The following is a 27,557-nucleotide window of genomic DNA, read 5'->3' as shown; positions in this document are numbered from 1 at the left end:
TTTGGGGATTGCAGAGAACAGGAGTAACAAATCTTCCCTGTGTGGTGACCCTGAGGATTCACCGTATTCCTACTCAAGGTTTCCAAGTTATTTCACACACAATTTCATCTACCATCTTCCAAGACCACATTTACCAAAAGCTGAGTCATTCCTACGTGTGTTTAGTTTTTCATTTTTTCGTGGTAAGTTTTACTTCACTGCATCTCCAATTTGACTGCATATCCATAGCTATTTGTAGAAGTCTTTGTGATTAAATACTAAACATACCTGTTCCCCCATAGTGTTATATGTACAAGAGAAATTTGCAGAACTTGTTACTGGCAAGTAATTTTGTCTGCTAGCAAGATCTTTCTAGCTAATCTTTTATTATACTTTGTAGTAGGCACCTTCTGTGACCTAGTATTTAATTTGGCCTCTGCCTTATCTGTTTGATCAAGCTAGCTTATGGAGTTGGCTTTAAATGACATAGGTGTTTGCATGGGCATGCACATACACATATATAAACTGTGATGAGGGAAACCTGAGTTTGTACAGTCGAGGAGGAGAAAACTTAGAAAATACTGAAGCTGAAGTTCCACATACAGCTGCAAGTCTAACTCCTTTTTATTTCTTTCACTTTAATTTGTACTTACTTGGTTTTATGATCACCTACTACTTCCCCCAACATGATGTATTGTGCTTTCAGCTACAAATGGCTGCATCTTATATAGTAGCCAGAAAATAGATGTTGGTGTGAATATGGTAATAAGATATGTCACTGAAATGAGTGCAAATAATGAAGTAATACACAGAGTTTATTGTTTCCCACAGCTCAACTGTGTTTCTTACATCTGAGTGGTGTACGTTTGATTTTAGACTTTGGAGTTTTTTTCTTTCAAACAGTCCAGTAAAAACAGAGCCTGGGATGTATTTACTTCTAGTATTTAGAAACAAACAGCTCAGGGAGCAGGCAACTTTTATTGGACCTGTAAAGGAGTAATATAGATGGTAGAGATTTCAGGCTGTATTCTGTTTTTCCTGAGTTTCAGTTTTTTGGAGGTACTGAGCTCTTGGTGTGGGGATGGTTGGCAGGTTTCACTCATGTTAGGCGGTCTGTGAGATCGTACCATTGCGTTAATGCAGCAAAAAGACTGAGTGGAAACATAAATATGTTGTAGTGAAAATACTTCAGTTTTATGCAGTTCTGTTTTTTCTCCCATATGAAGTGTAATTTTATAAGGAGGAAAAGTCTTCAGCCAGAACTGAGAGGAATAAAACAAATACCTAGAGGACTGATTTAATGTTATTAGAGATGGGTACAATGGAAATAAACTCATCATGAGTTAAGAAAATGTAACTACTGCAAAGCCAGTCCCTGATCTTGTGATACCTTGGCCTGGAAAGGGTGTTTGGAAGAGATGATTGTTTGTGCTCCCTTTGTCAGCCAGGATCTGTACCCCTGTCAGGCAGTGGAAACCTGAGCGTGCCATGTGTGTCACCGATGCCCTACAAAACAATGTGGTTTTAGTGTTGACAGAAGGACGGGGAAGAGACTACAGCTCAAATTGTGATATTGAAAGGATATTGCTGGGTGATGCAGCTAAACCTTTAAGTGTGTTTGTAAGGATTTCTCCTGCAGAATATTTGCCTTGTAACTGCATCAGAACTAGTCTCCTGTCTGCATTTATTTCATAATGAGATGTGTCTGGCATTTCTGAGGTGTAACCAGCCCACAAAAGCAAACAAATTCGGAGTTAACAGGCTGATACTTCTGGGTCTGCTCTCCCCTATGAGTGTTGATGAGAGCTGTGTCAGCAGATTGTAAGAGAAAGGGCTTGTCCTTAAGGAACCCCTTTGTGTCTTCCTGCTGCAGCTGGTCTGACTCTCTTTCTGGAGGCCCTGGAAAACATTTACATTCTTCAGCAGAGCATGTTAAAATTAGGGCATAAAAATGACAGATTTGATATTGGAGTCTTAAATAATATTTAAGTAGTCTTGTGTTGTGTAATCTGAGCAGAAGCCAACATTGCTGTCGTTTGATTAATGCAGTTGCTTGCGTGATATTCCAGTTTCACAATTCCTTCCTCAATAAACATAACTATAGAATAAGATACTATTTTAAAAATTAAGTTTTTCAAGCATTTCTGAGTACTTCCACAGGACCTATGCTAATCATTTAAAATAGTCTATCTTTTATAGTTAAAATCCTTTGTCCTCTTCCATAAAAATTGCTTTAATATGCCTTCCATTTAGAAGGGTTTTGCCTTTAATGCCGTTTTCTCATTTGTATCACTGTAAATTCAGAGGTATTTCATTGAAACGTGAGATGTGTCCTTTGTAACAGAATATAGCTCATGCTTTGATAGCAGAAGTGACTCTGAACCAACTGTGTCTGTCAGCCTTTAAAATACAGCTTTTTAGAGAACTAGTTCACAGTAAAGGGACAAATTGAATACTCTCCCAAATAATAATTGAAGGGTGCTGCTAAGTTCAAGTTACCTTTGAATCATCAACGCTATCTCCTTCTACTGCGGTCTGTTTCTAAAAAATAATTTAAAGTCACCCACTCATTTCCTGTTGTCCAGACTATGTTAGACATTTATTACTAGTTCGCTTCTCTGTAGTACCTTAACTGTCATGTGTTTAGATGATCTGCCACTCCCCTCAAAAAAGTGATAAACATTTGAAGTATAAAATAACCTTGTGCTCATTCTTTCTCCAAGGCCAAAGTGTTCTTTTATTCACATACCTGAATAGCTAATCAATATTTGTAATTCTGATAAAATCATATCTCATTAAGATACAGCTGACTATAAGTTGGTAGAACTGATGGAATACCTGGCTATCTAGTACTAGATTTAAAAAAATAAAAAAATTAGTAAGTGTATAGTCTGCTGTATAAGAATAGCTAGGAAGAGTAATCATAACAAAAAGCACAGAAATAGTAGAGAATTTGAATCATAAATCAGGAGTGGTTAATACAGTATAAATGCTGCTGTTTAACTTTGTTTTTATAGTGAAGGAAAAAAGTGTTTTGGTTTTACAGTATAGATAATGTTGTGAAAATAACTACAACTTTAAACTACCTCCAATATGAAATTCAGCCTATTTATAATTTCTTTGCTTTAGAAGCAATGACCCTTGAACCCCGCCAGTTTTCAGATACTCTTGTCTTATTTTGTGTGCATGGTGACTTTGATTTTAGTAAACAAATATTCTAACCGGTATTATTTTATGCTTCACTTATATACTGGCATTTTAAATAAATTTAATTTTAAAAGAAATAGTAAATCTAGGTTCCGACCTCCAAATGATTTAGCAGCATTGGTGCATTGCTTGTTGATAAATGATGTTGCCTTGTATCATTTGTGCAGGATCTTTCACAGTGCAACGCAGGTCCCTGGTGGGAGCCAAGGACACATGTACCACAAAAGTAAAAACAGTATTTGCCCAAAACCTTGGGAATAGTTCAAGAGAGGTTCCTGTTTACAAGATAATAGATATTTATCTTGGGGTTGCTTAGGGCACAGTTACTCCCCGTTGGCTAAAATATCATCTGTGCTCACTTACTCCCTCACTCCCCACCTCGCAGTAGCTTTCAAGCAGACAGTTTTCTTCTCTCTGAAGAATTAGAAGAGGTCATTGAAGCATGGAGGGGCTTTGTGCTAATGCAGCTGATGGTAGTTTTCAGAAAGCATCCTCCACAACAGGGATCTCGGGTTTCTGAGGTGAGGTCCTGTGAGGTTGCAGTCACGGTACTGTGCTGGGCTGGCAGGCTCCGTCTCTCAGCCCAGGACCTGGGAAGGGTGGTGGTGGTATGAGGAGAGTTCTTCAGGCTCCAGCCTATAGGTGGCTGGGACCAGCCAGAGGTGGTGGTGGACTTCTAGCAGAGTCCGTGTCAGAATTGGGCTGTAAACCCTTGTTTTGCTTCCAGGACTTAAGCTGCTCCCTGTGCCTTCACAGCCTGGGAAGAGAGGGCAGTTATCTTTTCCACAGCTTTGAGACCCTGTAGCCACTGTAGCTGTCAGCCACCTCTTTGCCACAGATGAGTTTTAGCTTGAGAAGTCAGCCAGGCCATTGTCTTGACCCGTTACTCGCAGGCTGCTACCCCTGGTCTTTCATTATGGCCCAGCCCTTCTACCACCCTGTCACCTGCCCCAAGAGAAAGTCAAGTTGCTGAGTTCCAGCATGATCAAACCACCATCCTCTCATCTTCCTCCTTCTGACCCCACAGTCCTACCTCAGCTTGCTGCTCACAAGTAAGATCTTTTCCCTTCTGAGTATGTATTAGCCTGTATCAACTGACACAACCCAGTTACCTTCTCTCCAAGCTGCAGTTCCCCTCTTGATCTGCGGAGTTGTTGGTACCTACCTGTTCTGCCACACTTCAGGAAGAAAGAAGCGGGTCGGTATAATCGGAATGTATTTTGCCATGAGATTAGGGTGAGCTGGACTGTCTTAACAGGTTCAGGACTCTCTCTGTACTGCTGACTTGCCGAATAATTTGTATTAAATGCCTTCTTTCAGTGTCAGCCTAAGGCTTCTGTAGTTGCCCACAGTGTAAGCTGTTCCTCTGTTAACTGATGAGACATGAACTACTCGATTTTCTTATCTAAAACTGGGATGCAGAAAGGTGGATGAACCACTTTCTCAGTATTTTCCTGGTACTACTTTTCACTACTGGTGTCCAATTTAAAGTTTAAGGACAGCTTCCCAGAGATGGATGTTAAGGGTCTGCAGTAAGAAAACGTGACTCTCAGGCCACTTTTATGCAGGGGAAGGGAAAAGCGCATGTGCAGAGAGAGATCCGACTACATCTGAATTAGCAGAGCACAATCTGGGCCTAATTTCTTTTTAATTACATGCAGTCTCTTGAGATGATGGCATGTGATGAGGGAGGTGGACAGGAAAGCTTTATATAGCTAAAACATCTCCTGGCATAGGGGATTGTCATTCCCACACATGGAGATGTATAGAGGAGCACAGAAATGAAGCGTATAGACATCACAGGGCAGGCATGGAAAATAGAGGTGCTGCAGTTGCTTCTGAACATGTGGTTAACGACACTAGAAAGGTGTTGCAAATCTGGAGGAAACTGTGGTTTAGGTGAAATAACTCTACCATCAAGACTGTGCTTTCTACTGGAGTACATTTTCAGTTCTTGAAAAACGCAGCAAGCTGTGTGGGTTGTACATTGCGCCTTCCTGTGCTCTTGTGCTTCCATCTGTGTTCATGGGACAATCTACACTGAAATCAGCTAGTTTTTAGATTTCTTAGGGGAGAACTGTGTTCCAGTATATTCAGCGTGTTTTTCAAAATGAGTGAAACGCAGCCATACTGTTTTCTGTCCTCACCATTAAACTCATGGTAGAGATGCCAGACAGGAGAGAGTTCAGCCACATTCATCATGCAAGTTTCAATGCACTTGTATCCCTTGTGGGAGAAATGAGAGAAACAGATTCACTCATGGATTTTCTGGTGGCCTACAGTTTGTTGGGTTTTTTTTCTTTGCCAGAAGCTCGCGGGAGAGGGGAAGGTCTGAGACTCTGCATGGCGCCTTTTTCCAGGTCATAAAAAAGCTGCAAAAATGGCTTGTTTTGGTCTCTGCCTGGGAGGTTTGGGTTTTTAACAGAAAGGAGGCTTGAAAAATACTCCATGTAGGTGGACGCTATAAAAGTATGAAGCTCACTGTTGTCGTGAATTTTTCAGTGGAAGAGGTACATTGTGCTCACAGCCTAGCCATGCTGGTTTTCTCTTCCACTGGGACATTTTGCACTTCACTAAAATGAACTGAATGTCAGAGTGCCCTAGAGAGCCTGTTCATCTGCTCCTCAGGCCCTTGTCTCATGAAAGAAGAAAAACAAAATAGCACCTCCTCTCAATGAAAACAGAAAGAGGATAATCATCCCTGTTTAATGACTGGGTAAAAGGTCGTGTCTATTTGTTCCAAATTTTTGTAGAAAGAACCTTTGGGTTTCTGCAAAACCGTGTTACATTAGACAAGAATGTTCGTAGCAGAAAATGGGGGCGTTTTCAGCTGCAATTCTCCTGAGGGTAGAATAACTCAGTGCTGAGTGAAGGAAGGGAAGGGTCTCCATCCTGGGGCACCTGTGGGGCTCCCAGAGGCAGTGTGGTTGGCTGATAGCAAGGAAGCACCTGTGAGGAGGGAGCTTGGAGGTGTTAAACCATTGGGAGACTGTAAAGAGAAGATGCTGCTTTCCAATGGGTGAACTTCAAAGGGTATTATAAACGGTCTGGGATTAACAGGGTGGTTTCAGGAGGTCACTGAGGCACTGTAAGTGGTGAGTTGGCAAGGTGCTGCACAGGACAGCCTTACCTGCCATGGCTGCACACTCACGTAGACTGCTTTTGAGGTGTGCCCTTTTTTTGACTGCGTAGAACTGATTCAAAGAGCAAAACCACAGCAGAAAACATGACAATACCAAGAAAAGATAAACCGTTTTCTTCCTGAGTCAATATGAGACTGAAGCGGGGGACAAGGAATGGTCCTTTTGCATTGACTGAACTGAGTCCTAAAACTGTATGTTGCGCCTAGCATGACTGATGAGGAAATATTTAAGAAATGGTAGAAAAGGCTGGCTTAATTTTCAGGCCAATTTTCAGGAAAATTGGGAGAAGGAGAATTGCACATTCAGTAACACAAATGGTATATGCAAAAGAAGGGTGAAAACTAGTAGTAGAAGACTAGTTGTGTAGGTGCTACACTAGCAAAAAAATAGTAGAGCGAGGGAAGAGGGTGAGGTCAGGGAGGAGAAGCAAATGAGATGTTTGTTATCCAGGCTCATTTCATTAGTATACAAAACTAGAACAGCTGGTGTAACCAGATACATAGGCAGTGGAAACATAGTCAAATAGCATTTGTGGCCTGAACACAAATACTGAAAATTATGCAGAAAATTGGTAAGGTATCATAAATGGAGTAGAACCATGTAAAGAAACAAACAGTAGCATGGAGACAGTAGAATCTGGTCAAAATCACTTTCAGAAAGCATTACGAAAGACCTGTTGTAGGCCTCTAGCTTAGGCTTTATATACAAACAATGTAATACCAGTATTATGAGAGAAGAATACTAGTAGGAATAGTAACATTGTAGGTAGGCTATGTAGTAGGCTAGATCCGTATTTAAGCATAAATGATATAATGATATGATACTTCTGTACATGACACTCAATAGCTTTCTTACCAAAAGTGTAATTCAGAATAGAAGTTGTGTTATTTAAAACTTGGAAGGAGTTGCTGACCTTATAGAAAACCTGATCGTTTGAAAAATGAAGGCAAAACATGAACTGGATTAATTTGGTTGGAGTTAAATGGGATCAATGATAGTTTTTTAAAGTGAACATTTGTTGAATTAGAACTGGTTAGTTAAATAGGTGAACTGAAGTGCTGGAGGTTTAAATGGAGAAAAGGTTTATCTTGAATCCCAAATAAAGGAAAAGGAGGATTGTGGGCAATTACTTAATCCTTCTAGCAGGGAATCTTCTCCTGGGAGGGATATTGGTAGGAAAAAGTAATGTGAAAGGAAGGAGGAATATATTATGAAAGGAAGTCACTTCCTGGAAGTTTTGGTGGAACAGGAACTGAAAATATTAAACTGAGTTAGAATTTCGTTTGAGTTCTTAAGAGTTAAAGCAGTTAGTAAAAGTTTCTTTAGACGTATAAATAAATTGAGAAAGAATAAAATCTTCTTTTGTATAGGGAGGGTGACTTTGAATTAGAGAGAACCTTTTGTTCAAACAGTAAATAAATACCATTGCACCCTTCTCAGAAGAGTAACAGTGTTGAGACAGCGACAGGAGGATGAATGGGAACAAGGGTATGAACATGACTATGGTCGAGGTGGAGATTCAAGACAAACAAATTCCAAGTAAATAAAGATGTGAAATTGCAGTGTACCAGCTGCATTGCAGTAACTGCCTACATACTGGTTCTTTCCATACTGTAAAGTTATGTGCGGTAGCTCACCCTGTCTGATTAAACATTGTATACATGTAGTGTACATAGCTTGTGTTTGCCTAAGAGCTGAAGTGAACCTCTTTCAGAAACAGAGTGGCATATAGCTTTATTTTTAAGTAAGTGTGTTGAGTTTTAAAAAATATTTGTAATACTGTAGATCTTTCATTTTTACATAAAATATTAAGGAACACGTTCTGATATCAGAAGTTGCCTTTTCCACTGTGTATGCCTTGGAGCTTGTTGAGCCTTTCTGTGAACAGATTTAGCTCACTGGAAAAACAAAAATCTATCCCTGTTTCCTCTTCCTCTTATCCTTCCCCCCCACCTTTTTAAACTGAGTTTGTTTCCTGTCAGATTAGTGAGTTAAATTGGCTTATGGTGAGGACCCAGAAGTGCCAGATTTGGTGCAAGATAAGCCTCTAGGAGCAGGAAAAAGCCCTTGAGGTCAGCGGGAGCAATGGCGAGTTGTCTGGTGGGTGAGTGGGTGGGTGCCCGGCCTTCAAAGTCCGCATTAGTGCAGCGGAGCTACGTGTTGCTCTCAGAGGGGCTGTTGTTCAGCGTAGTGGATTTTTTGTTTGTTTGAAATATATGGTCTTTACAAACCTCCTCAAATGACCTTTTGGTGGGCAGCAGGACTTGTATGTGTAACTGATTTTATTTTGCAGCACTTCCTGTAACATTTGCAGTGTACAACAGTTAAATTCTGGGTTTGACCTAATGTGGATAGGAGCACTAATACAGATCCAGTGTAAATTGTTTTACTTCTGTGTCCTCTTACTCTGTACTGTTGCTTTACTTAAAGGTTGCTGGCTCTTGATGCAACTGTACAAGGTTGTTTTGGAGAGAATTTCTTGTGATCTTCAGTGCGTCTGGGCTTCAGGATATGCCTTCCTTCATGTCTGGATTTAATTGTAGATAATTTTGGAGGGAAAACCATTTTCTTTTGGGAAACCCGGCGTATTGGTGGCATCTGGTCATTGTACCGAGCAATCAATCAATCAATCGCTAGATAAAAAGGGGCAGAAATGAGAGATACAGAAAATAAATGATCTAAGCACAATGCCACCAAGTAACTTTTTTCCCCCTCTCTAAAGAATTTAATGTCTGCGACAGCACTTGTTTGCAGTCCCAACTAGAAATTGCAAAGAAGTTGTGAGGAGGCGCTTACTGGGACTCAGTTTTCCCTTCCCTCCCCACATGTTAATAAAAGTTATGCACAGGTATCAGAGGCAATCAGGCCCCTGTAATGAGCCTTAATTCCAAACTTCCTTTCTTTTGTAGAGCGTGGTGAGAGCTGTAAGCGCTCCCTGACACTGCCCAGGAAATGGTACTTTTCTTTGGGACCATCTTGCTAATGCAGTTTATATTTGTTACGTTTTTATTTTTGTTTTGTAGTAGGAAACGCTTTCCAAGAACCTGGGATTGTGGATTTTTCCACTCTTTGTTTTTGGTTTTGCTAATACTCTTACGAAATTTCCAGCATTTTGGACCAAGCTGGTGCTTGTGACAGAGATGTGTGAGACTTTACATTATAGGCTAAAATATTAAGAAATAATAGGGTACCTGTAAAAAAATTAGAAATGGTCCTGTCTAGTTTAAAAAAGAAAAAAGCTCTTGTCTGAAATCACTGTATTGACTGCTGGTAAAAAATAACAGCAAAGTCTCTGACAGCTGAAAGAGAGAGGAAGGAGGAAAAGCATGTTGCTTTTGAGTTTTTCCCTTTGTTCATTGGCAGTGTGCCCATACACCCCATTCAGGGCTCTAGAAATGGTTCAGTGACTTGAAACTCTCTCTGCTTTTAGTTTTGTGGGGTTTATTTGTTTAAATAATGTGAGGAAAATACTGAGCGAGGTCTCTCAACATTAAATTATCAACATTACTGACATTTTTTCATCCAACTCTTCAGACACATTAAGAGGAAATCAGGTTTTAGATTTGTTTTGCTGGTTTCCAAATGACATTTTTTCACTATGGCTTTGAAATGTTATTGTGCCCTCAGAGAATCTCACCATACGCTGGCTGACAGTATGGTAGTATACAGTTACACAATAAGTCAGGCGACACCAAATCCATCTATAACATTGGAAAGCTGTTAAGGTGTATTCAAGGAGAGTGCTGTGCAAGTCATTTGGAGTGGGTTTTTTTCAACACTTTCTGTTGTTAAAAGCGCCTGAAAAAACAGACATGCAAAAAAATGTACACTTGCATAATATGTGATTTATGAAAGCGTAATTGTTCCATTACTTTGGCTGTTAAATATATTTTAAAATCCTTCTTGTAAATATAGTGTTTTGTTTGGAAATAAAAGTTCTGTTGCTAAAAGTGAAATGAGAAAAATAAAAACATTTTAGAGTACTAATAATGCCTTGGTTTAAGTTGCTTTTTAAGTAAGTGCTACTTTATTTTGAAGTACACACAATGTTATGTGCGTATCAGATGTCAACCTTTTGATGTTTGTTTTATAACTCAGAAAGGAAAAACGCATAAGACTTGCAGAGACTTAACTATACCTTCATGAAGGTGTAATTAAACACAAAGACAAAAGTGTCCATTCCTGAGAAATATGGGCTCATGTTTACCTGCTTGAGGTTCCCCTTGCGATTAGCATTCATTTGTGTTGTCATGATTGTCTGGTTTTAGAACATTTAACTATATGTTTGAGTTTGGGACAAAATACATGTTGTTCCGTTCTTTCAACAAGATTTTCCCTGGTGGCTGCTGAAGACTGAAGAGGTGTGGGTGGACCTGGAGATGGATTCACGCCACAGCCAGAATCAGTTATTTCAGTTGATGAATGATTGTGTCTTTTTTTGGGCATATTCTGAACTTGGATGTTTCTTCATTGTGACAAAGATTCCTGTATTGCTATACAGACAATGGGGGGATTTCTTGAAATAATACTGCCTTCCTGGGTGGTTTGTTTCGTTGGTGTATATAGAATTTCTGTCTTCCAGTTGTATTAGTGGGAAAATTTGTGTATTTCTTTTTTCATACCATATATTTTAATTTCAAAAAACAGTCAAGCTTATGATTCAGGGAACAGATGTTATATATTTCTTCTTTCATGTGTTATGCCCCTCTTCCATACTGTTTCCCCCTTCACCCCCCGCCTCCCCCCCCCCCCCCCCCCCCAATCTAAATACTGCTCAGCCTCTCACCTAGAAAATCAGCTGTTTGTCTCATGCTTCACACTGTTAGAACATTTGGTGGAAGAGCCCATGTGTACGAGAGCTGCCCAAATGGATAAGCAAAACCAGCCTTTGTTCTAACCAGTGGGGCTGTGTTCTTGCTTATTTTTGGCTGCTGGAAAAATTAGGAGCAACTGAGCCCCTCAGTGAGACTGACATTGGTGTGTCGTCTTGCATTAGGGATGGTTGCTGCTGGGTAGACTGTGAGAACTCACCTGGCACAGTACTTGGGATGTTTGGAAGCAAAAGTGCGTGTGCTTTTACATGATTTCATTAAAATGAATATTCCAAATTATTTTATAATTTTTAACTTAGTCTGTTAGTGTTGTGGGAAATGGACTTTGCAATGGTGTCTCTCTTAAGAAAGACAGGGAGAAGTCACAGAGGTTCCCCAAGGTAACTCCACTGCAGAACAAGGAACTGGAATCCTTCTTTTCCAGTCTCACCACATGTGATTCAGCTCTGGATTACAATATCTGAATCACAGAAAACTCTAGGTTGGAAGGGACCTCTTGAGATCATCTGGTCCTACCTTTTGCTGAAAACAGGGCTTTGGGTTAGGTTATTCAGTGCCCTGTTAAATTGAGTCTTAGCTATTTTCAGTGAAGGGAAGAATACTACTTTTCTGGGCTTCACTGTTCAATTCTTCTTGTAGTAAGCAACATTTCGTTATGTGTGGATGGAGTTTACCATGAAGCACTTGGGCCTCTTGGCCTCCTGTCCTGCTCTCTGAGCATCCTTGTGAAGAGACCAACTCCCTCTTTGCGTATCAACTATGAACTCTGTAGGTGTCAGGTCTTGTACTCTGCTACAGTAGTGTCTTGTTGCTGCAGACCTCCGAATACCCATAACATGAATACAAGGAGCGAGCCCATGTCAGGGATTGTCATCTGTTTTGAACATCTTCCCTAGTTGTATGTGTGGGGTAGTAGATGCGATTTACAAAGCCAGGTGTCACTCAGCTCTTTTTGAACTGTGATTGAATGGGATGGCACCTGCAGTGAAATTTTCTTCTTGAACTCCATGATTTGGCCAAGTGAAGGCTGGAGAACAAAGAAAGAATCAGTCAGGGTACATTTTTCTCTTTGCTATGAAGAGTTAATTAACAAAGTAAGAAAACATGTTTTATAACTCTCCTGCAAAAGCTACAAGTGTTTGGAAATCGATGGATTTTGTAATCTTCTCTGTCTGTGAGTCCAGCTGATCTCATTCATACAATGTGTAAAGTAAACATGTAGTGCAAGTAGTGTCTATCGTTGTATCTTTTTTCAAAAAAAACTTGTCTCACTTTATTTGAAAATCATTATATTTAAGTTTGATTCATCAGATTTGTCCTGGGATGTAGACTTGGTGTTGTACATAATTTATTAGGAATTGAGATTAAACTTTTCATTGCATCAGAATCACTGGTGAGCTCCTTTTGACTTCAGCATGTCCAAGGTTTGCTGCTATAGTGTAATATCAAAAGATTTATCAGTACTTTTTTCACTCACCCTGATGATAATCATTTCCTTTTCTGTGAATGAAAATACAAATCCATACATAAATCATTCTAACTAGGTAAGATTTTTGGGTTAGTGAACAGAAATTTAGCACCTTACAAGAGATATTTGAATTGCCCATTTCAGTGGACTTTGTTCAGAGTACCTTCCTCCTACCCTTGTGCTCGTTGTATCTTTAATTCACTTTCAGAGCAGCAGAGCTATGTCTAAGATATAAGGAATACAAATTATGATAATTTTGATCATAAGCAAATTAGCTCTGAAGTGAACATTTGCCCTCCTTCTATTTTGTTTTAAAAGCCTTTTTAGTTCCCCATGCCTGTTATGAAGGATTTTTAAGAATACAGCACTTTCTCTGCTTCTTACATCTCCAGCATTCATCACAGAAAAGGAAAATGTTATTCCTTTTTTTTTGATATTGAAAATAAGTTCTTATTACTTGTTTACGTTGAATAGTGTTTTCAGTGTATCCAGGACTATAATTTGTAGTATCGTCTGCTATAGCTCACACAGTGGAAATCGTTATTAAACCTGTATGTGTTGTAGGACAGTAGACAAGATAATTTGTCCTGTTGATTGTTAATGTAAGTACTGTTTTTAACACAATGGTAACCAAGAGTGTTTTTCCTATTTACAGAGCAAGCTTTACATGGAAGGATTTAGAAGCCTAAAAGAAGGAGAACCAGTGGAATTTACTTTTAAGAAATCTTCCAAAGGCCTTGAATCAATACGGGTAACAGGCCCTGGTGGGAGCCCCTGTTTAGGAAGTGAAAGACGACCCAAAGGGAAGACAGTACAAAAAAGAAAACCAAAGGGAGATAGGTAATTACCTTATTTTGCTATTCCCCCTCTATTTTCTTTTCAAGTTTTTCTTGAAATTGTGTTTTGAGCATTTATTCATTTGTGAAATGAAACCCTTCTATGTAAATTTGGCTTTTATGTGTAGCCTAATAATTTAATTAAATGCATTAAGATGTATCGATACAACTACGTAAATCCCTTGCTTGGCTGGTTTTACTTAAGAAGACTTTATTGAACTAGTGGGAAACTGCAAAGGAATGTAATATTATTTTGAAAATACTGCTGTTAGATTGAGAAGAGAGGTCAGTCTGAATACAGGTGGAATAACATCATGTTTAGGTGAGAATTGTGCATCCTAAAGAAACTGTTGTGTGCTGTGGGGTTTTAAACTGTGCATCAGTAGTTTTATACAGAGGAAAGTGTAGGTGGTGCAGTCAGGGTTGAGATGTACATAATTTGATTAATTATAGTCTTATGTAGTGAACAGAGTATCAGGTGTTTCCAGAAGTTTTAATGCCTGGTGGTCTGAAGAAGTGTTGTAATAATATTTTATAAATTCCAGATTAGTCTTGAGAGCTGTACTTTTCTTAAGTGCAGCAGACGGACTTTCACTGTTTCACTTTATTTTTTGCCTCTGGCTTGAAGTTCTGTAATCCTCTTCACTTTGAAGCCACCTACACCTCGTTCCCCAAGGACAGCCTTCCTGCCCAAAAGTTCTTGTTTTTAGGTGAATTTCCCATTTTTGACTCATGGTATTGCCCAGCCTAGTAGCTGTAGGGACTGAGATTAAGTGGAATCATACCATTTGTGAACGATCCTAGTAGGAACATCCAAACAGCGAAGTTTTGCCTACAGTATTTGATGTATGGCATGACTGAGAGTTGACTCTTCTGCTGCAAATTCTGAAGCAGAGTAGCTTGGGAAAGAGGAGCTCACCTGGAAAGGCAGTGTAGCCCAGCCTCCAGAAACAGGGGATCAGGAGCCTTTGCTGGCTGCAGATGAACTCCACTTGTCTCCACCTCTGTTAAAAGGCTTCCTTCTTGCCCCCCTGCCCCTTTTTCTTTTTTTAATTAAGGACTGGAGACAACATGATAGTTGTCCCTCTTTTACCTTCTTTGTAAAAGCTAGAGGCCATGAACAAAATTTATTGCTGCTGTAACAGATCAGAGTCCATAACCACAACAAGGAGAGACTTTGTAAGCTGGACAAAGCTTTCTTTTTGATTGCTCACCATATCTGGCCTTTCAAAGTTGTGTTGCGTGCAATGGCTTTGAATTTTTTTTTTCTTCCCCCTCTAAGCTAGGCTTCCATGATAGTTCTTATTTAAACCGTTGGTATTCAGTGGACTGTCATTACTGATCTAGTTTAGGGTGTTAGCATTACCGTTGTTATTCATGTTTCATACTACAGCAACAAATAAAGGCCGCAGTCACGATACTGTTGCACATATATATGAAAGAAGACAGTCCTTGCTTCAAAAACCTTGAAATGTAAATGGCAGGTTGCAAGTAGACCAGGAGAAACTACATATTGAAGGAGACAGGGCTTTGAACAAATGTAGATATCTGTAGTGCACAGCATAGTCGATGCAGAGGAAGCAGTACTTTCAGAGAGCAATTTGTCTTATCCCAGGGAAGCATCTAGAATATGGGGGGTGAATCTTACCTTATGGCTGTTTCTCTTCAGGAGCTACAAAGGGAGCCTAGATCCAATGTTGTAGATATTTCCCTTACAAGGCTCTGAAGTTAGGTGAGATGAATCCTACTTTCAATGATGTTTTCTCATAACTAAAGCATAGAAAAAATTGAACAGATACATCCTGAAAAACAGTGCAGAGGGATGATCCAGGAGACAATGTACTTTCATGTTGACTTGCCTTTAAAGAAGGAAAAATTCAAAATTAAGTTGAAATAATTTGAATATGAAAACATGGGCAAAACCGCCTACCCACTTCTGTCTCAAAATTCTTATGCTTAAGTCATAAGACACCAAAAAAATCTGAAATTTGAAATGTCTGAAATGGTATTGATATTATAATTTGGTGAGGAGCAGTGTCTTTGCTCAAAGGAAAATTATTTTTGATTGAATGCCTAGCTAATTTTAAAAGTGCATCTCCAACATGTTTCTTGAAGATGGCTATTGTACTTTGAGAACTGCCTCCATTTGTGAAAGCTAATTCCACATTCTTGTGTTTATCTGTTTCTGCGTTATCAGTGTAACAGTGTGAGGACTCAGCCTCGCTGAATCTCTTTAAATGGGTCCCATTTAAACAGATCCAATGACACTTTTAATGGTGTACACAGGGAAGACTGGCAGAAAGAGATAGCAAAGGTGAGAAAAAGAAAGGGAAAAGCAGCAATATGTGTAGAGAGAGGAAAAAAGAGTAATGAGACTGAGGTTACCAAATATTGGTGGTGCTTCCACAATAGATGGAGTCTCTGTAATTTGCAGAGTGTTGTTGCTGTGGGGACCTTGCTGTGATAATATTTCCCCCACAAGGTTACTGTGGGCCGCATGAATTTTATACCATGGATGGAAAGGCTTTGTAATCGCTGTCAGTGATACAGAGCACTTGGGCATCTTTCCCAGTGAGGAAGAGAAAGTCTTTTGTGGTCCATGTGAAATGAAACTGTGGCTGTAAGCAGCTTGCGGCTTTAGATTCCCAGACCTTACTTTAGGCTATTGTAATACCCATGTGTCTTACATACATATTTTTTCACAGTGTCTAGAGTATTCTGGGCTAGAGGGGAGGTTTCTCTGAGGAGACTCATCTGGGATTTGCATCTGGCAAGTGCTGGATTCAGAAGTGGTGTTTTATTGCAGAGATGCACAGCGGCAAGGCTGGTCTCTACGGAAGTAAGGCAGAGTATGAATTTGGAACAAGTTACACTGTGTCAGGTTGTGGCTTCCTTCATAGGAGCTCTTAACACCTGCTGAACACTGTGTGTTTTGCTCAACTTTGACAGTGAGCTGTCACAAAGCACACTGTGCTGCTCTCTGGGAATGACAGTGGGGAGGTGATGCAAAAAGATAAAGCACTCTGAATTGACACCTTGATCACGTGCTCAGTAACTATTGATGTTGGATGTTTAGTTCCTCTTTCCAGTGGTATTTGAGACCCTTCTTAGGCTTACGGACTGCAAAGACCACCATAGTTTTTGTTCTCTTACAAGAAAACCACCGTGTGAAATGAGGTCACTCTGGCCCTACTGTCCTTTTTCCAACAGGACCATGTACTTAAAGAGAGACTGTAAGAAATAGGGAGGTATAGCTTTCCATCTCTGGCCATCAGTGGTTTAGGCATCTCTTCAGTAACAACACCTAATCTGAAAAAGACTATTAAATGTGTTAAGTACCTGAGTTGCTGGACGCAACTCTCTGGGATCCTCTAGCAAAACTTGAGATTATTTTAGACAATAGGCTAGGAAGAGCAATAAACACCAGTCTGAGATGTGCTTTCTTACATGATTTTATTATGGATATTTGCTGACTGTCCAATAATAATCCACCAAACTAGTATGAACTGCTTGCAACAGGAGCATCAGAATGCTACTGAAGTAAAAAAAAATAATAAAAAGGACAAAACCCACCAAAAAGCCTGAGAGCTTTGAACTATTCTATTGCTTTAGGAAGGTTGTATCTTTGCTAGACTACAGTCATTAGGGACAAAGTTTTCCATATTTGCACGTTTTTCAGGCTGACAGCTTTTTGGAAGGTTTAGCAGCAGTTTAGGTTTTTCAGAGAGTGGAATGAAACTATAGAGCTTTATTAATAGGGTTTAAAAAACAGGAAACTTTAAAAAGTAGCTGCCACTTGGTGCTGTGGATCTGAGACTTGAAAGATGGATTTCTGGGGCAGGGGATTAATCTTTCCTCATCTTTGTTCAGACTTATCCAACTCCAAGTTAGAAGCCTCTGAAAAGTGTTACTGCATATGTTCATATCCAACAGCCCTTGTTAAAATCTCTGCGTCATGCATCTGTGTTTGAGGGAGGTCAGCAGCCACAGCCTTCCTGCACACCAAACACACGATGTGGTTCCAGGACTTGGTCTGTCCATCCTGATGAGAACAGAATCAGATCTCCAAGACCACATTATTTTCTTTGCCAGGAGAACAAAGGAAGGTGGCTTAAGGGAGGAACAACAAAACAACTGCCACTAACTGGTGTGTAAAGCATCCAGTGTCTATGGACTATACACTACTTGGCATGATTTCGCCTCCAGCCTTAGAGTGTAGCTAAACTTCAGTCTTCTGGAAATGCCAGGTGTAAAGCTATGGTAGAATGAGTGCTCCAGAGTGAGAGCCCAAGCAGGAAAGCCTTGCTCCTCAGGAGACAGCAAGCCATGGCTAGCCTGTCTTCTAACTACAGATCCAGGACACAGCATCAGGAGTTGCCTTCCTCAGAAGAGAATGGATTTCTCTTCCTGCCTATTTCAGTAGCACAAACAGTCGGGAGGCAGGATGGCGAGCTGAAAGATCAATATTTGAATGTTGAAACTGACTGCAGAAATTACTACAGTTGTGCATAACAATATGTATAGTATTAGAATAAAAGGTTTCATTTTTCAGAAGACATAGAGGAAATCCCATTCCAAATTTTAAATGTAGAGAATGTTCTTTAATTTGCAAAGCCAAGTGCCCATAGTTAGATACAAGCTACAAAGCTTAATTTGATCCCTTACCAACTGCGCTGCTTCTGAGATCAAGGTCAGATTGAGTTATTTTGGGGTACCCAGGCACACTGTAGTGTGTTGGGTAGTGGTAGTTTGAAAGGCCGTTTTCTGGTTTCGTGTAGTGTAACTACCAAATTCATCACAAGGCACCTTGGAAGTAAGGGCTCTTTTCAGAGCCCACGTTGCTGGTGAACTTGCACAACCACGCCATGTTTCAGCCTGGTCACCCGCGTGTGGCAGGAACTGGGCTTTTCAATTAGACGTGCAAAATAACAAAACACACAAAAATACTTGTTTCCTTTCCATCAGATGTGCCTTCTGATAGGGCTATTCACATGCTTCAAGTGAATGCAAATTTCTGTGCTAAAGCAAGAGCTGGGAACCTGCTGGTAGTGATACCACCAAGTGGTATCTAAGCCTAATTTTCTTCATTGCAAGCTTGTACTAAGAACAGAGTAGAGCTTGAATAAAGTTGTCTTTGGTATCTGTTTGTATGTATGTACAGTTAAGAAGAGATAGGCCCCGAATTTTTCATAGTGTTTATGAAAACAAATCCAAATTTGACGCTAAAGTAAGTGGATACAATTCTGAAAATATACAAGGAACAGATGAAGTGAGTAGGAAGGTGTTGGTTTTATGTAGCCTCATGTAGAGTAAAGCTGCACAGCAGATGGGTTTCTTGAGTACATATACTGGTTTTGGAATGCAGAATATTTTTCTTTAATCGGATGTCTTCTCAGGCCTCATGTTTTCTGAGTATTTTGCCCTCTTTCACCCAGGAAAGATCTCCTCATTTACAGTAATGTAACAGCATATATTCATGCCTTTTCTTTGGTGTACTGATGCCTAATGATCGTACTGGAGTCTTACCTGTTGTAGTGATTCCCCACATCTAAAGGAATTTAGAAGCAAGAAAAAATTGAGAACTTTGCTAATTTTCACAGATTATGCATAACTTCAGTAAAGCGTATGTTAGAAGTATTTCAGTAAATAATTTGCAAAACATCATTTCTGTTTCTTAAAACCTTCGTAATGTAACTTACATCTTCTTCCTTAATGCAAATTCCCAATTTCTCTATTGCTGTTTAATTTCTTACTACTGTACTAATGTACTACGTACAGGTAGACAAGAATAAACAAAAAAAGTGCAGAGATTTTCAGGGCCGACTCAGTAAGTACTTAAGACTATGCTTTGAAAGTAGTAGGGAGGAGGGCGTTATTTGAGAAGATCTCCCCAGTCATGGAAATTTCTTTTAAAGCTGATGTTGACCCAGGCTACAGACTGCAGTGTGGTGATGCTTTTTGCTCGTGTGCTGTGCTATAGCTGTTGATGAACTGTTAGCAGAACTGCTCGCAGGATGAACTGTCTTTTAAAATGATGCACACAGTCTGTGCTGTATTTTGCTACAAAAATGTTCGGTGTAAATCATTAAACCCCAAATCTCTTCTACTACAGGAAAACACTTGGGTTTCCTTGTTTTCTTGATGTGTTGCACTCCAACATCACCTAGCAAGTGTACTCAAAGCGTGTAATAAATATATAACACTGAAGAGAGATTATAGTGGTAACTCCAGATGATGGAAACATTTGCCATGTATCCTGGCCTGTTGAAAAAGATACCAAGAACTTGGAAGTTGGAGAAAACTGAATTATAGCATAGCTGCTAAATCAGATATTCCCAAAATGCTGCCTTTGATTTACTGCTGTTGATAAATCTGAAACTCTTCAGGAGGAATAAATGTTCTGGAACCCTTTAACTTAAAATTAATAAAGCCTGTGCAGTAATATAATTCCAGATCACTGCAGCTGTTTCTTTTATTAGCTGTAGCTTCATGTTTCTGTCCTTGACACTTAAAGATCAAACCTACTTAAATATGAATCATTTAAAAATGTGGATTTACTTCAATATCTTGTTTTGTCAAGAAGCTCAGCAGCTCATTATGTAAGAGGAATGTGTCACGGAGGTAGTCATCTCTGTCATGGTGGTGCAGTCACGCTACTACTGTGCCCATTGTGCACAGCCCTCAGCCCCCAAGTGCACCTACAGTGTGCCAGAGCACTTCTCAAACAGGTAATAAGACATGGGCTATGTCCTGAAAGACACCATGACTTTAAGGGCATATTTACACCCTGAAAAGTAGGTTCATTTTGGAAAATGTAGCGGTTTAAGCCACCCCTGCATAGCAATGTGGCATCCTCCATCCAGAAGCAGCAGGACTGAGTGGGACTTTGCAGTTGCTTCTTCTGGTTATAGGAAGCTGTTCAGAGAGGAAGCAGTGGAGCTCAAATAGAAATGCTCCTGTGATGTCCATGGTCCCTTAGGCAGGGTAACAGGAAGATATTTCAAGGACAGTGGATAGGGAGAAGATTAGGAAAGGAGCAGGAATATAAAAATACAAACATGGGGGTGGGGATCAGGAAGGAGAGGGAAGAGAAAGGCTTGGGAAGGGGAGGACAGACCATTGAAAATCATGTCAATATGAGTAGTACAGAGTTTTCCCAGTCTCCAAATGGTCACCTCAGAGCTAGTAGTTAGGGCACTCTTCCAGGAGTACAGAGAACCCTGAAACGGCTCAGGCACAAACAGGGATTGAACAAAAGTTTCTTCCATTTTGAAAGATTGCTGCAAGTCAAGAGCTGATGCACAAGGAGCCAAAGTCCTGGACTGAGGTGATCCCAGCGGGTCTGGGAGGGCTGATCTGAAATGGGACTTTTTGCAGTATTCTGCTTATTGTGTGTTTCTTGTTTACCGTATGACAAATGTGACACATACAGAGTTTGTTTTGCAGAACCACCAAATGCTCCCAACTGTAACAGTTGCTCAGTTTGAGCTTTGCCCTAAACATATCAGGTGCTACGAAATAGCTAAATGCTCTATGGGCTCCAATATTTCAAATTGGGCTCCTAGAATAAGGCTCCTCTGGAACATGATTTTGACTTTTTTGTTGTGTTCCAGAATCCTGTGCATTTTGTTGAAACCAATTAAACCACAGAATTTCATAGAGCCCCTGCAAAGTAATCAATATTTGGAATGCGTGAAGATGTCTCAGTGAGACCCCCAAAGTCAGTACCTCTGTAACTGGGTTAAGATTTAGCTGGATATAGTGGCGAGTCCAACCTTTGAATTGAGTAGGCTAAAGAAGTATACAAAGGTTATTTTATATTTCAAGCAACAAATGAGAAAAAGGCCACATAGGAGAATTTGCATGTTGATTTGCAGGCTGTTACTACAGTGTAAACTGTTTCCTTCTCTTTTGAATGTTGAATTTGTAGGTCTGACTAGCCGTGAGGCTTGGAGGTTTGGACCAGTTTTTCTTCGAAACTGCACTATGACATGGTAGGATAAGGATGAAGGGACTGGTTTCAGGAGGGAAATTGCATGTCCATGAGCAAGAGAGAGCAAAGGTGGCCATGGCCTAGCTGGAGGAATCGCAAGCCAAGGTCGGCATTATTGACGGAGCAGAGGGAGCTGGGTTTGCTCAGTGACAGACCCGTGGAACAATTAAGGAGGAAAGAGTTGTGAAGAGTCACTATGAAATGTGGGAGTGAGCTAAACAATTCCTTTTCTTTGATCTCCATTCATTTATAATCTTATTGGTGTTGAGTCTCCTGGCACTAGAGCTTTTAGAATGAATAGCTGAAAGTACAAAAATTGATTTAAATTGGGCTGGTCTTGTGTTGAATGGCTTTCTTTAGCCTAGAAGTTACTTGGAGTTTTACTCTTCTAGTTGTTGGACAGTTTAAATGCTAAGCAGTTAATTTACTTCAGACAGTTCTGAAAACAATAGCAAACCACAGACTGCTCTTATTTCATTGTCTGCAATTAACATTGCAACAGCCTTTGCATCAAAGTTTAACCAGAATGCTTTGATTTCCTTCGTGATAAATGGATATCTTTTGACCAATGCAAAAAACTGAAATATTCCAGTGTTTCAAATTCAGCTCCAAATTTGCTAGTGCTTAAAATTAGTAGCTCTGCTTTTTTGTTGGACTAAACTAATAATGTGAAACAAGACATAGCATGTGTCAGTCTCTGTCTGCATAATGAGACAAGTTGTTCTACAAAATTATGCAGTGTTGCTTCTTCCATCAATGAGAGGGAATCATCAGTATTTGGCAATAGGATTAGAAATTGTATGTAGCTCAGATGTAAGGAAAAGCCTATTTATTTACCTTTTAAAGGTTTTGTTTTATTTACATTCTCTTTTCTGAGTTAGTTGTTGTAAATCACTTCTTTTTAGCAAGTATATGAAAAATCATTAATTTCTTGTTTTTCCGTGGTTTTGCACTGTGATATATTTTTGGAGAAACATGGTTAGCTGCTCACATAATTAATGCTAGGAATATGTACCTACCTCTCCTGTTAATAATTACTTAAAATGTTCGGAGCACTTTGGTTTTCCAAGTCAAAAAAGAACCCACAGGGTGTTCTAATTTACTTTTTGTTAAATAGGTTAGTGGGATTTTATGTTATTAAATGTGGGAGTATCATTAATCACTTTTAGAATTTTTGTTCTTATGCACATTGTATAACATACGAATTTTACTTGTAACTCAGAAATAATTTTATCAAATGGTTTGTTCCTGTTATTCCTGTGTTTCTAACTCACTGGAGCCTCATGAAGTTACCTTTCTCCTTTACAATCTATACATTTCATTTATGCTTAGAAGAGAAACATCTGGCATTTTTTTAATGAGAGCTGCACGCTCATTGACCAAACAAGCAGCAAGGAATCTGTTGTATGGCTGATTATGGCAAGAAAATGAGGTAGTAGTCTCACTAATAATCAGTAGAATTTGTATAAATGGGTGCTGTTTCATTTTCTGAGTCAGCTAATCTCCTTTTTCACCCTTACAAGAAAACAAATCATGTTTAAAAATGCCTGATGTGGGAAAATGCCACTTTCAAATGTAGAGATTAGAAACATTTAAAACATATGTATCTGTGGCTAAAGATGCTGACTCTTAATTCTCTCCTGTCTAGAGCGTTCCTTTTTTATCTTTGAAGTTCAGTCATTGTTCCATGTCGATGCCATTGGTTTTATTTAATTTTGTATCCTGCAGAAATTAATTCATACTGTTTAGATCCAAACTTATAAGAATATTTGTGAATGTAACATATCAACAAGTTTGTATTTTACACAGCCTGTGGAGCTGGATTTTGGAATTTGCTTTTTTAGTCGTTCTTTTGTGGAAGAGAAATCTTTCAGGCATGAATTGATAGTCCAGATCTTTTGAGGTCTGTCTGTGCTAACCTATGACCTCTCTTCTTAGGAGGTCAGCATCTGAGGGCAGGAGATTAAGGCAGTTAAAAGATTGGAATGGGAACTGGAATGGAAAAATTAGCCAGCACATTTTGGGTGGAAAACATCAAAGTCATCAAACAATTTGCTTATTTTAAACTCAGTTTAAGGGTAACAAGCTAATTGTACTGTGTTTGTTGACGCAAGCAATTTATATTATTTGAGGACATTAACACTGAATAATTTTTTTTTTTTAATTGGAGAAACACAGTGCCTGTTCAGTATAAACATACTACTAATTTTGTATACTAAATGCTTTTGCGGAGCATTCTTCAGGATAACAATTCAGGATCTGATCATACAGCCTGTATGCACTCAATCAGCTCTATTTCTCACAAACAGCAATAAAATGTTGTGGAACCTGAATCTTGTTTGTGGTCTGCTGAAGACCCCTGGCTCTCACTGGAGAATACAGGTGCTCTCAGTACATAGGAAATACTATTCCCATATTAAAAATTTCCTGAACGTGGTGCTTAAAAACATTGGTAAGCATCTCTTTTTGTTACAGCTTTTCAAATGTGAATTCCTTTCCAATGCAAACTTGTCACCAAGGAATGTTCTTTCATAGATTATAAATTGATTTAAAAGAAAACAGCATTATCTGTTTGTTCTTATCTGTCACAGTTCAAAATTCATTACTATGTGTTTTTAGAAGAATGAGGACTTCATCTTTCATCTGTACAAGTTTAAGGATTTGTGTAAGGAATAGCATTTTCTTCTGGCTTGTTTAATGTGCAAATAAAAGTGGTTTCAGTATCACATACAAAAACCAGACTAGTGTTTCTGCATGGAAACCCACCTGGCAGGAAGGAAAATGAAGAGTTACGGGTATCTCGCAACTCAGACTCTGACTAACAGTGTATGTATTCTGATACTTGTCCTATAGGTATGGCTACTAGTTAAAGTATGATAAAATAGAGCTAAGCTCAGGCAAACAGCCATTTGTAAGCCTCAGTCTAACCTCCACACATTTCTATTGTTCTTTAGATAATGAAGGTTAAGAGATTTAAACCCCTTTGCAAGCTTATAACTTTCCAAACTATTCCTTTAAAGGCTGAAACCTCCGTTCTGTAGCTTTTTAGCCCTGACTTGCATGTGAGAGGAAATTGAACAAAACGATCACCAACATTTCTTGCTCTTTCATGGAAGGAAAAGAAGGGAAAGCAGCTGGTGTGGGCTGCAGCAGCCCATGGACCGTTCCCAGGGACACAGGCACCAATGTGTCGCCTTCCTGCTGTTCCACTGGAGTGGCTGGAGAAGCTCTACCAGCGGCAAGAGCCAGGTGTGCCCAGCATCCGTAGTGGCACCCCAGGAGTGCCGCAGGAAACTGAGCATTTGAAGGGAGCAGGACCAACTCTGAAGGCTGTTTTGTCTTAGAGATCTGTTCCCCGTTTGAATTCTGGGGGTAAAACACGGTAGCTTCTGACAAGCCATTTTGTGATTACTGCTTGTCAGCCCTTTCTGTGGTTAAATAACTCAATAGGATCAATAGATGGAGAGCTAATTCTTTCTGTTTTACAGAACAGCTTTGGTTACCCGCTTTTGAGAACACGTGAATCACTGTGAGGGAACAGAAGACTTGTTAATTAATAAAGAAGTTAAGCAACTACAAAGTTAGTGTGCTTGACGTGACTTCAGATAACTTTCATTTTTGCCTGAACCCCTTCTATACCCTCCTTCTGTTCTGTCTGTTTAGATGGTACACTCTTCAATGCAGAATTGCTTTCCTCCGTAGTCCAGATAATGCTTAAAATTACTGCTGTTTTTAATTACAACAGTAATTGTGATTCTTGGCTATTTGAATTATTGGACAGCAGTGATACACACATATTTTTTAGTCCAGAAGACCTGCTCCCCAGGATTTTTGTTGGATGTGCGTCTCCTCTTGTTTCGTGATGTTTGATAATTCAAACATCCTGTCCACAAGCCTGCTTTTCTTAACTATCTTTTGCCCAACTTTAAAAGTAGTCTATAGATATCTGAGGTCTACGAATTGAAAACTGCTTTAGTGGAGAGTAGGGTGCTGGAGGTTTTTCATTCCTTAATTTCTGTATCATTAGTTCTAAATATACTAAGAAATGCCTCCAAGTTTTGAGTGCAGTAGCTTGCAGAGTAGACTGCTTGCTCAGTTTGAGGAAGGGGGAATTCAAAACTCAAATTATAATACAATTTCTGAATTACATAAAAGATATTTTACTTTTTCATGATGAAATCTTGCTTTGGTTTTGCTTGATCTGTTTGAAAAATAGGTAGAGAATGTATCCTTGGTTCCCTCACGTGCTCTTTTCACAACAAAAAATTGCTACAGAGCTAGACAGAACTGATCAGAATTACTGCAAATAGTGTTCTCAGCCTTATGTGCTTGCGAAGGTTGAAATTTCTGGCAGTGCAGCTCTGCCAGATTTCTGACTGCAGCCCCCAGTGCTCTTGGAATCAGTGTCTCCAAATGGACTCTCGTGTGCCTCAGCTGAGTCACTTCCTCGCCACAAACTGCCATAAAGGGATGATTTTTCCTGCTTTTCTTTCTAGGGTTTAGCCTGCCCTGCACTCCTACTTTTCAGCGTAAGAACTCATCGGGAAATACTTTTTGTAGTAATGCAGTTGAGTTCAGAGGGTTTCAGAAATGTGGATTATTGGAGGCCTTTTTTGTTGAAGAGACTGTTGGGGTTTGTGTTCCTTCACTCCTCCTAGCTGCTAATTTGGATGAGAAGCCAGCAAAGCAGCATGTTGGTTTTCTTCGTAAGTAGCAGTTACAGTTCTCAATTGCCAGGTGAACATGAATGTCTATGAGATACTTCAGGTGATAGCTATCCATACAATCTATAGAAGTATATCATAATGTATCTAAGATATTATATCTCATTTTTCTTAAAGACCCACATTTCTTGCTTAATTCTTCCATAAAATATGAGTCAAATTTGAAAGCTTTTGAATTTGGCAGAATAATAATAGTCTTCATACTAGTGCAATGTTAAGATGCATTTTACAGAAGTTTTACTTTAATTGTGAAGAGACAAAAACATATTAAATCTTTTGTATCCATGTATTGTATACACATTTATAGTATACACATAAATATATACACGATAGATTTATGAAAGGTTGCCTCAGATGCATTGAATAAAGTGGGTATCAAAAGGAAGATGACTTATCAAGAGATCAGTTCAGCATGAGATGTACAGGTTAATGACCTCATCAATTAAAAATGTTGGTTTTATAGGTGCAAGGTAAAGCTGACAGGAACTTTTTAGTTTTTCTTTCTTATGCTGACAGTCATACTCCCATTCTATTCCAAACTTCCACTAGGTGAGCTTGGTACAGGTAGTCATGCAATACACTGATGTTGTAGAACGTGATGAATCCCGGCTTCGTAACCCAGCGTAGTTTATTGCCGTCGCTGGTAGCTAAGTCTTCATGTGACTGGCTTCTTCTTAAAGATGCTGCCTGTGTTGCATTAGTAGAACATCTTTCTCTAACAAGCCAACAGGCCCCAGTCTATGTCTGTGTAGTCAGTGTGGCCACAGTGTGTGCTCCTTTCTCCGGTTCTTTCTGCTGGTGCATCCTAGAGTGCGCTGTTTTACTTTTTTCCCCTTTTGCAGTATGAGGTATTAGACAAAATGAAGCTATACTACTGTAGCTGTGTGAGCTTGCTCTCATGAGGCCAGGTAACAACAGAAGTAACAATGTCGTGACAGGCACTTCTTGCATCTACAGTCCTGCCTGTGTTAAGGTCAGTTGAGAGTTTTCACAAACCTGCAAATATTCTTACGGTTGAGACTATAAGTGAAAAAGTTTATGAACTGTAAGGTGGTATTAGTTCTGGAAATTAATTGTGACGGTGTATGCACGCTAATCACTGTAGTGGAAACATCCGACTGCTATAATGAGATGCTGTGTTGGGAACAGGATACCACCATGTTCCCTTTCGGTGGTACCAGGTGGTAAATTTGCTTAAGCTTGCATATTTTGTTACACTGTAGAGGACCACAGTTTGTGTGTGGCATATCAATCCATTTTCATTTAACTTTGAATTGTTTTCTTAAAGCAGATTCTCATTTAATTAAAAAACCAAAAGATTCCACAGGGACAGGTTTATATGTAAAGACTTGAAACAAATCTCTTTTAAAAGACG

General features: G+C 39.5%; 1 protein-coding gene across 5 annotated transcripts in view; it reads left to right on the top strand.

Moving 5' to 3' along the window:
* The window catches only part of LIN28B (lin-28 homolog B), a 98,843-nt gene that overhangs the window by 44,243 nt on the left and 27,043 nt on the right, over positions 1 to 27,557 (top strand). For all 5 annotated transcript variants that reach the window (XM_071806690.1, XM_071806689.1, XM_065834942.2 and 2 more), the window contains one exon: positions 13,285 to 13,469. In XM_071806690.1, coding sequence (XP_071662791.1) covers positions 13,285 to 13,469 — 185 coding nt within the window. The remainder of the gene's footprint in view (positions 1 to 13,284; positions 13,470 to 27,557) is intronic.

The sequence above is a fragment of the Patagioenas fasciata genome, chromosome 3, assembly GCF_037038585.1.
Source record: "Patagioenas fasciata isolate bPatFas1 chromosome 3, bPatFas1.hap1, whole genome shotgun sequence".
In the NCBI taxonomy this organism is placed as follows: domain Eukaryota; kingdom Metazoa; phylum Chordata; class Aves; order Columbiformes; family Columbidae; genus Patagioenas; species Patagioenas fasciata.
Note: the sequence above shows the minus strand (reverse complement) of the source record. Positions and strands in the feature narration are given on the sequence as shown.